Source organism: Eschscholzia californica, unplaced genomic scaffold (assembly GCF_041429995.1).
Source record: "Eschscholzia californica isolate CP2 unplaced genomic scaffold, dmEscCali1.0.p SCAF_1, whole genome shotgun sequence".
NCBI classification, from domain to species: Eukaryota; Viridiplantae; Streptophyta; class Magnoliopsida; order Ranunculales; family Papaveraceae; genus Eschscholzia; species Eschscholzia californica.
In genome coordinates, this window is record NW_028238198.1 from 57106641 (window position 1) to 57116613 (window position 9973).

The window sequence follows — 9973 nt, forward strand, 5'->3', positions numbered from 1 at the left end:
CATGAACTCCTTTTCTTGAAAAGGAAGTTATGAGACTCAAGTCTATTTCCATTCGGGTTAAACTTAAGGGTGTTCCTATCCATCCGTGGCATGAAGAAGGGTTAGCTGATATTGTTAGCTCTCTTGGTAAGCCTTTGTTTCTGGATGGTCCTACCTCTTCTGGGTTGAGAATGGCCTATGTCAGGGTTTGTGTGGAGATTCCTATGGACAGGGAATTACCTCATGTGTTGGAACTGTGTGTGGATGGTGAAGATTTGGATATTGAGATTGAGTATGCTTGGAGGTCAAGGTATTGTGTTTATTATTGTGAATTAGGTCACAATTCTGGTTCCTGTCTTAAGTCTGCCAAGTTCAAGAAGAATACTGATGCTCAGGAAATGCATGATCCCGTGGAAAGTGAAAAAGTTGGTGAGCCTGTTGCTAGGAATGTTCCCTTAGCTGATACAGTGGTGCCTATGGAGGGTATTAATGTTGCTGGTGAGGGTTGGACTGAGGTGAAGTATAAAGGGAGTATGAAGATGAAAGAAAGGGAATTAGGTGGCTTTGACGGTGGTGATAGTGGAGCTGGTAAGAAAGTTGTGGCTGGTGCTCATGAGGGTAGGAGGGAGTTAGGTGGTGTTGCTGGTAAATTGTCTAGCCAGGAACCTGTTAATAACTCTAAGCAGATTAATCTTGGTGGGAAGGAGAGGTCTCTGCTTATGAGGCCCAGCATGGTGGTTGAGGAAGGTGTGTGTTTTCCTGGTGAGGGGACATCTCATCACACAGTTGTTGAAAGTGGTAAGTTGTCTTGTTCTTAATCTAATCTTGTTGGTGACAATGTTTTGGTCTTTGAGACCAAGATTTTGAATGAGGCTAAAGACCCTAAGCCTAGGAAGGGGTCTTCTCATGCTATTAAATGATTAATATTGGAGGTTGGAATGTGAGGGGAATGAATATTCCTTCTAGAGCTGTGGAGGTTACTAAATTTGTTAGGAACAATAATTTGTGTTTGTGTAGTCTTTTTGAGACTCATATTGATGTTGGTAGGAGTGAAGTGGTTAGGAGGAGGCTGCTTCCCACTTAGAATTGGGTGAATAATTATGATTTTGATAGTGCAGGCAGAATATGGGTCTTTTGGGACTCTTCTGTTGTGAGTATGCAAGTTATTTTTTTGCATTGATGAGCAGGGTTTAAGGGGCCCGAAACAAAGAAACAAGCAAAAAGCAAAAAAAAAAAACTATACAATCATTACCAATGCTTCCTTAATCTAACTTTGCCTCGCAAGTCATCCCTGCACAATCACACTCAAACCAGGAGGCAAGGCAATGGGATCAAGCTCAATCTCTGCAATAGGCTTCATCTTAGCTAAAAAATCAGCAGCCTGGTTTATCCCTCTAACAACATGCTTCACTTTACAAAATCTGAAATCAGCCCAGAGACTCTTTATACTCAACCAAACCTTCCAGGCAGTCCAGGGAGGCAATCCGTCAAAATTTGATAAGAGAAGACACACAGTCATGGAATCACTAGCAATAAGAACTTGGTCACAAAAGTGCTTCTTAGCTAACTTGAGACCAAGTTCAATGCCCTGCAGCTCATGAACCACAATGGACTGGCAAGGGGAAGAACCAGCACCCAGAGCAACCACTGTTCCTGTAGCATCCCTTATAATGGCACCATAGCCAGCATCATCATCATCAAGAGACCCATCAGTATTAAGAAGGAACCATCCTAAAGGAGGCCTCTCCCACTTATGACCTATGAGCTTAGGTTTAAAGAGACTCACATTTAAGTCCCAGCAGCTATCAAAAGTGGAATTTGGCTCATTATCCTCAATCCTACAGGTCCAAGGAGAAACCATGATTCTGACTTCATTGACAATAAGGGAATACACATCAGTCACAAGGAGAGCTTTACCTCTGAACACTCTAGAATTCCTTTCAACCCAAACATGGTAGAGGAAAGCATTAAAAAAACCAGCTTACCCACTCTAGCCATTAGGGGCTCACCCTTGAAATGAGCAATGCACCAATCTATCTCAGCTTCCAAAGAGCCCAAGCATTGCCTATGAAAGCCAAGAGCATTTAACAGCCTCAGCCAGAGCTCTTGAGAAAAGGAACACTCAAAAAAGAGATGGAACTCAGCTTCAGTACTAGTGCCACACAGACCACAAGCAACCCCAATATCCATTCCCCATTGCTGGGAGTATGCAAGTTATTGACATGAATGCTCAACATATTTCTGTGATGGCTACCTTTGTTGATGGTAAGGCTTCTTTGTTTAGCTTTGTGTATGCTAGCAATGATGCTGTGACTAGAAGGGTTCTTTGGAGCTCTTTGAACAATCTAATAGAGTTATATCACTGTCTTTGGGTGGTGATGGGAGACTTTAATACTATTCTAGAGGTTAAAGATAAAGTAGGGGGTGCTGCTGTAAGGGAAGGGGGATTGGCTGCTTTCAGGAACTTTGTTCATGGAGCCAATCTCTTTGATTGTGCCTATTCTGGGTGTGAATTTACCTGGTCCAATAAACAAATTGGTGAGGGTGTTGTGGCTGAGAAACTGGATAGAGTCCTTCTTAACATTGAGTGGGTTAGTTTGTGCCCCTATGCTACGACAGAGTTTTTTAATCCTCTAGTCTCCGATCACTCTTCTTTTGTGCTTTCTTTATTTGAGGGGATGGGTACAGGTCCTAGACCTTTCAAATTCTTTAATGCTTGGACTCAAGATGAAGAGTTTATAGAGATTGTTAAGAAGGCTTTCCAGTATGTGGGATCCTATGTTTCAAGTTGTGTGCAGGTTAAAGAATGTAAAGAAGGCTTTGGTGAAGTGGAAAAAGCCAAATTTTGCTGGGTTTGGCTCTCAGGTACATCAAGCTAAGCAGGTTGTCGAGCTTTTTCAGACCAGACTGCAATTGGATCCTCTTGATGCAGCTACTAGGAGTCAGGAGAGGGTAGATGTAGCTTCTTATACTAAGCTTGCTAATACGGAGGAGTCAATGATTAGACAGAAGTCCAGGGTGCAGAAGATTGACTTGGGGGATCAGAATACTAAATTATGAAAGAGAGGAGATTTAGGAATAACATTCCATTCCTTTATACTGAAGAGGGTGTCAAATTGGTGCTTAATCAGGATGTGGCTAATGAGTGTGTGGATTTCACACAAGACTATTTGGTACCTCTGATTTAAATAGAAATGGCCTAACTTTGCTTGATTCTGTTAATTTTGACAGGTTAATTTCTTCTGAGTAAGCTTATGCCTTTACTGCCCACTTCTTCAAGGATTGCTGGAAAATTGTGGGAGATGATGTGGTCAATGCTATATTTAGGTTCTTCAAAACTGGGAAGTTGCTTGGAGAGGTAAACTCTACTTTGGTCTCCTTGGTTCCTAAGACTGCTGGTGCCTCTAGAATGACTGATTTTAGACCTATCTCTTGCTGTAATGTCATTTACAAATGTATTACCAAGATTTTGACCCTGAGAATGAAGAATGTTATAAGCCATCTTGTTAGCCCTTTCCAATCTGCATTCATCTCTGGTAGAGCCATTCAAGATAACATCCTTTTGGCCCATTAACTCATTAGAAACTATCTTAGGACTAAGGGTCCTGCTAGGTGTGCAATCAAGATTGATTTGCAAAAAGCTTATGATACTATTAAGTGGCGTTCTCTTCTGAAAATTATGGCTAAGTTTGGATTTCCTAAGCAGTTTATTCAATGGGTTAAAGTTTGCATATCTTCTCCTAAATACTCTTTTATGATCAATGGGTGTTGTTATGGTTATATTAAGGGTCAGAGAGGTATTAGGCAAGGTTGCCCTATGTCCCTTTACCTCTTTGTATTGGTTATGGAGGTCTTTAATGTGCTCTTGGTCACTGAGGCTGCTAAGGGTAGATTTTTGCTCCATCCTAGATGTAAGAACCCTATGATCACCCATTTGAGCTTCGCTGATGACCTTCTGGTGTTTATGAAGGGTGATTTAGGCTCAGCCAGAGCTCTCTCACACGTTTTGGACTTGTTTGCTGAGGGTACTGGGTTGAAAGTTAATAGGGCTAAAAGTTCTATGTTTTCTGCTGGTTTGACTGATGAGATGACTCATGAGTTAAGGGACTGCCTTGGGTTTGTTTGTGCCTCCCTCCCTGTTAGATACTTGGGGGTCCTCTCATTTCTTCTAGGCTTAGCTATTATGACTGTTAGCCTCTTATTGACAAAGTTTTGAGTAGAATTCAGTCGTGGAAGATGAGGTTCTTATCTTATGCAGGGAGAATGACTCTTATTAGAGCTGTGCTCAATGGTATGGTTTTGTTCTGGTTCAGTATCTTTGTTCTGCCTAAGAGGGTGATTAATGAGCTAGATAGGATTTTTATGAGATTCCTTTGGGATGGGCCAGACATGTCTGCTCAGGGTGCTTCTGTTAGTTGGGTCACTATATGCCATCCATTTAGAGAAGGGGGTCTTAACCTGAGAGACTTAGCAACCTTGAATGTTGCCTGTACTTTGAGACATATCTGGGAGTTATTCATGAGCAAACCCACTCAGTGGGTCCAATGGATTCAAATGTATCTGATTAAGGATAAATGCTTTTGGTTTTTGTCAGTGAAGTGTGATGCTTCCTGGTGCTGGCGCAGAATTTTGCAATATAGGCAACAGGGAGTGAGATTCTGCTCAGTTCTGATTGGGAATGGCAAGGACACTTGGTTTTGGAAGGATCCCTGGCACCCTATGAGAATTTTGCTTCCTTTCTTCTCTGAACAGCTTAGGCATGATAGTATTCTTCATCTTAATGCTAAGTTGAGTGACTGTATGGTTGATGGTAATTAGGCTTTATCTTACCTTCATTCTATCTACTTGGGTCCTGTTGCTAGCAATTTGCATAAGGTGGGTGTGGCTGAGGGCTATGAGGATTCTAGGAGCTGGATAGTTAATGATAAAGGTGATTTCACCTTGAAGAGTACATATGAGGCCTTGAGAGAGGTATCCCCTTCTGTTTCTTGGTCTTCTCTTGTTTGGTTTAGTCATAATATTCCAAGGCACAACTTTATTACTTGGGTTGTTTTGCATATAGCAGTGAAGACTAAATTGAAATTGTACAAATGGGGTCTCAATATTGATGTAACATGTAGCCTCTGCTCTAAAGAGGGGGAGGGTGATACTCACTTATTCTTCAATTGTAGCTATTCTAGAGGCATTTGGAGGAAGTTACTCAAGATGTTGGTGCTTAGACATGTTCCTTGTACCTCCTGGGACTCTATGATAGATTGGTGTGTCAGGATGTTCAGTGGCAAAGACAAGATTGCTATTCTTGGCAAATTGACCTTTAATGCTTTCATTTATCACATTTGGTGTGAGAGGAACATAAGAGTTTTCTCTAGCACTGGTGATTCTCAGGAGGGTCTGCTGAGGAGAATAATGGAAGAAGTTAGAATGAAGATGACTTGTCTTAGTTGTAGCACTGTTAGCAGTCCTAGAATGGATGAAATTGCTGGGCTTTGGAACCTTCAGTTGATTGCCACTCCTCCTAAGCTCACTCCTTGTTCTTGGATTGTTCCTAAGCCTGGTTTTATCGTATTAACACTGATGGGTCTTATAGTGCAGACCAGGCTAGTTTTGGGTGTGTTTTGAGGGATTTTGCAGGTATATAGTATGTGATGATCAGGCAGGGGCTACTCCTGTTAGTGTTATTCACCATGAGCTGCAGCCTATTGTGGTGGGCCTGATTACTGCCTTGGCTTATGGGTTTGATAGAGTGCAAGTGGCTACTAACTCTAAGTGTGTTTGTGATTTGCTGAATAGACCTGATGCAGTCCCTCCTTGGAAGTCCTTGAAAGTGTGGAGACGTATCAAGTGCAACATGGCCAAATTCAGTGATTTCAGCCTTGAACATGCATTGGGTTGTTTTGCATAGAGCAGTGAAGACTAAATTGAAATTGTACAAATGGGGTCTCAATATTGATGTAACATGTAGCCTCCGCTCCAAAGAGGAGGAGGATGATACTCACTTATTCTTCAATTGCAGCTATTCTAGAGGCATTTGGAGGAAGTTACTCAAGATGTTGGTGCTTAGACAGGTCCTTGTACCTCCTGGGACTCTATGATAGATTGGTGTGTCAGGATGTTCAGTCCTAGAATGTTTGAGGCAGAAATGATTAGAGGTTTTTTTGTTGTGTTTTTTCCTCTCTTTTTTATAACTCAATGGTTGTAATTTTCTTATGGGATCATATGTTTCTTGTGGGCTGCTTGGGGCTTTGTTTGGGCCGGGTTTTAGGTTGATGGCTTGTCTGTTGTCGTCTCTTTCTTGTTTGGGTTCGGGTTTCCCTTAAAACTTGCTGATTAATGCAAAAAAAAAAAAAACAATATTGACTAATTCCACCGGTAGTTGACCAATATTCAAGTGAGTTAACCCCTGGCCGAGCTTCATCTTCGACAGGAAATCAGCAGCCTGATTGGCTTCTCTATAGACATCAAAAACCCAAAAACTCCGAAATTGACTCCGAAGCCTTTGAACTCTCTTCCACAAACGCCTCGCCCTCCATGGTAATTTCTGATGTGGTTTTGCAAGAAGTAACTTGATATTCATCGAGTCGAGACCAAGTTCAACTTCCTACAATCCGGCGCTAAGTGCTAACTCCAATCCCAACTCAACACCCTGAGCTCGTGTATGAAGATAGTATGTCCATCAACCTGACCTGTGGTTGCTCTCACAACAGTCCACTAAAATGGAAGGGTGAGTGAGCTTCCCCATTCCATTTTAGTGGTTATTTCCATTCTTTAGAGATTTTGTTCTAAAACTTGTTATCCTCATTTGTTTTGTATGTGTTGAGTTTCACTTTATTCCATGCTCACACATTAGAGTGAACCATTATTATCTATTTTGGAGTGATTTCATGTTTCAGAGAGTGTGACCGTGAGGCTACAGTCGAGGCGAAATGTACTACGATAGGAATCGAGGTTTTGTAACTTTGGACTTAGATGATGCTCATTATGATTGGACACTTACATTTTAAGATGAGACTATTAGTGAGGAGACTTTTAGCATTTATATGCGTTTGTCGATTTTGATTCGCTTGTTTAGCATGCTTGAGTGTGTCATTTGTTGTCATTATCTTATTTACATCGATGTTGAACTCCTTTATGTCTTTGGAATCTCGACTTTTGTGGGTATATTCACTGGAAAACCTCACGAGACGCCACTCGTCCACTAGGGGTAACCTAGGGGTTTAACGGCTTGTTGCATAAGCTAAATGCAACCGGGATTCCTCCGATAGTGAGTTAGGTTTTACTTTATTGTTTTGTTTTGTTTGTTTGCTCGAGGACTAGCAAATTCTAAGTTTGGGGATGTTTGATGTGGCGTTAAAATGCCACATTTTGATCACTTAACTTCGATGAGTTAGTTCATTTCGGGTTTTATTTCTAATAATTTATGTATTTTTCTTGTTAGGGAGCTTATTTGGAGTTTGATGTTAGATTCGGAATAAAACGGAGCATTTATCACATTTTCATCTCATGTGAAAGAGATCCGAAGGAAAGAGCACCAGGGGTATTTTGGTCATTTTGGTTAAAATTAGAGGTTAAATGGAAAGTGGAGTCAATAGTGAGTCTGACGGCGAAAACGGAAGTTGAATCAGAGTTTAGACGGAAAAGCTATGGAACAAAGAAGTCGAATGACAGTTTTGTCTTTTCTGAAAATTAGATGAAGTAGAGACAATTATGAAGGCACCCCTTGATTTCTAAATAGAACTAAAAATCCAAAGCCCAAGGGTCCAAGGAAGAAGACCAAAGAGACATGTTATGAGCACCTCAAAAGTTCAAGTCAAAGTTAAATGAAGTAGCCCAAGTCAAGTCAAGTCAAGTCAAGGGTTTCCATTTAGTTGAGTAGACAAAAGAAAAAGAAAATCTGATTGGACTTCATCTTCTCTATTAGAGTTCTAGGTTTGCAAAAGAGTTAGAGGGAGAAAGGCATAGAGGTTGCCGGCCAAAGCTTGGCCGGCCAACACTCAAGGCCGGCCAAGTCTAGGTCGGCAGGGGTTGTCTTCAACGAACAACAGCAGCTCTAAGGCAACAGCAACTCGAGTCTATGGTTTGGAAAACTCGGTTTCCCCAAACTAGAACTCGTTTTTTTCTAAAGGAACACAGCAACTTGGGACGAAGGAGGCAACAGCACGGGGATCAGCAAGGAACATCAACTCAGACATAGAAGCAGCAAGACACAAGCTTGGGTTTGAGGAGAACTTCCATTGGAGCAGCTCCGGTTGCTTGTCTACAGCTAAGAGAGGGCACGGGAAGGAACCGAGAACAGCACAGCAGTAGCACCAGCTCGGAACCGGGCTTTTCTTGGCCGGATTTCACTTGTCTTCGCCAGACTTGCTTGTGGTGATTCCGGCCATTATTTTGGCCAGAAAGTTTAGGGGTTTTGCTCCCTTGATCATTACCTTGATTCCCTTGTTATCCTGTTGTGTTTTTGGTTAATATTTCTAGAGAGAGAAAACTTAACTGAAGCTTTCATGGTGGTTTAGTTTGGAGGAAGAAGAAAGTACTGTTTGCTAAGGGGAACCCTGGTTTTCACTGAGGGGACACCTAATATGTACTGTAAGGGGAAATCAGGACACTGCTAAGGGGAGATCGGCAACATATACATATTCATATTTTCCGACGATTCTAGCCTTGCGCCATCATCTAAAAAAGGGGGATTTCAACCTTAACTTTGTCTTACTTTATCTTCTTCTCGTTTATTATGTGTTCCACCATGTCTAACTAACTTTTGTAATCCGATATTCTTATATCTTTCCTCTTTTCTCCCTTCAAACAATTAAATATAATCTCCGTTATTCTTTTTAATATATTTTTATTACTTCAATATGTGTATAAGACCAATATATTCGATAATTTTGTATAACATAATAAAGAAATTTTCGTGCCCTACGGTCACGGGCTATACCCTAGTACATATATAAAGAAGTAGTAATGCAAGTATGCAACAAGAGATCAAAATCCGTACACCACTTTCAATACAAAAGCCAGGTTGAGGAACGCTTCAAGATTCAAATCCCTTCGGGCTTAAAGGAAAAACGAACTGCAAAGTGTAAACCTCATAAGACTGTAACAGTTAATATGGGTTGAAAGGAAAAACTAGTTCGTAAGTTACCAGTTCAGCAGTGTGATTGCCGTCTTAGAGGGACCCAACGTTGAAGAATCAACGTATCCTCTTCACTTAGACAAACCTCACATTCTGGTTTACAACTCACTCTCTCCTTGAAGTTTTCCTATCACAGTTACAATATGTCTAGTTAATTTGCAGACAAAGCGATTTCCATGCGTGTTTCAAACGACTTTGTGAAATAAGTGATCCACTTACGATAGAAAAAGCCGTTTTGGTGGCAAAAAATAGCAGATACTTTTACAAAAAACAATTAGAATAGAGACGCTTTCTTTGACAGAAAGTTATCACAGTTGAGTAATTTGGTACTATAAACAGTACGATATAAAGAGAATCTAAGTGAAAAATTATTTACTTGTTCCTCCAGTTGAGCAGCAATTGCGGAGGAACAAAGGAAAATGATATACCAATTCTTAGTAACCTTTGTGCCACATGTTCTGAAGCAGCAATACCACAACATCTCTCTGTGAAACAAAGCAAAGAAAAATAACTAGCGCGCCTTTTCTACCCAAATGAGGTAAATATCCATATGTGAAAAATATATTAGGGAGTTATGTGGATGAATCGCAGAAATCACACAAGCTCCTTAAATTTCATGCAAGAGCAAGTAAACGATTCACAAAGAAACATGCAAGAGCAAGTAAACGATTCACAAAGAAGCATGCAAGAAACATTCTTCAAGAAAGCTCCATCAATTTCTTACCTTAAGCTCCATAAGCATGCTAAGTAACAGATTCCTTGATAGAAAACTTCAACAAGAGATGGTCGATGATTTCTAGAACTGTATGTAAGTTGCAACAATTTGCATTCCTTGTATGGGAAACAAGAATGTAATACTTATCT

At 40.8% G+C, this 9973-nt stretch overlaps 2 protein-coding genes across 2 annotated transcripts; one reads left to right on the top strand and one right to left on the bottom strand.

Annotated features, from left to right (window-relative positions):
• Window positions 1–1264: 1264 nt before the first annotated feature.
• Window positions 1265–2169, bottom strand: LOC147567774 (uncharacterized). Its single transcript, XM_086658065.1, has 2 exons — window positions 1965–2169; window positions 1265–1848 (listed from the first exon to the last, which is right to left on the bottom strand). Exons 1-2 carry the CDS (start codon window positions 2167–2169, stop codon window positions 1265–1267), a joined length of 789 nt encoding a protein of 262 aa, XP_086514191.1.
• A 32-nt stretch (window positions 2170–2201) lies between these two features.
• LOC147567775 (uncharacterized) lies at window positions 2202–5881 on the top strand. Its single transcript, XM_086658075.1, has 8 exons — window positions 2202–2713; window positions 2778–2997; window positions 3111–3152; window positions 3260–3337; window positions 3767–4095; window positions 4293–4389; window positions 4798–5541; window positions 5633–5881. Exons 1-8 carry the CDS (start codon window positions 2202–2204, stop codon window positions 5879–5881), a joined length of 2271 nt encoding a protein of 756 aa, XP_086514201.1.
• Window positions 5882–9973: the final 4092 nt, after the last annotated feature.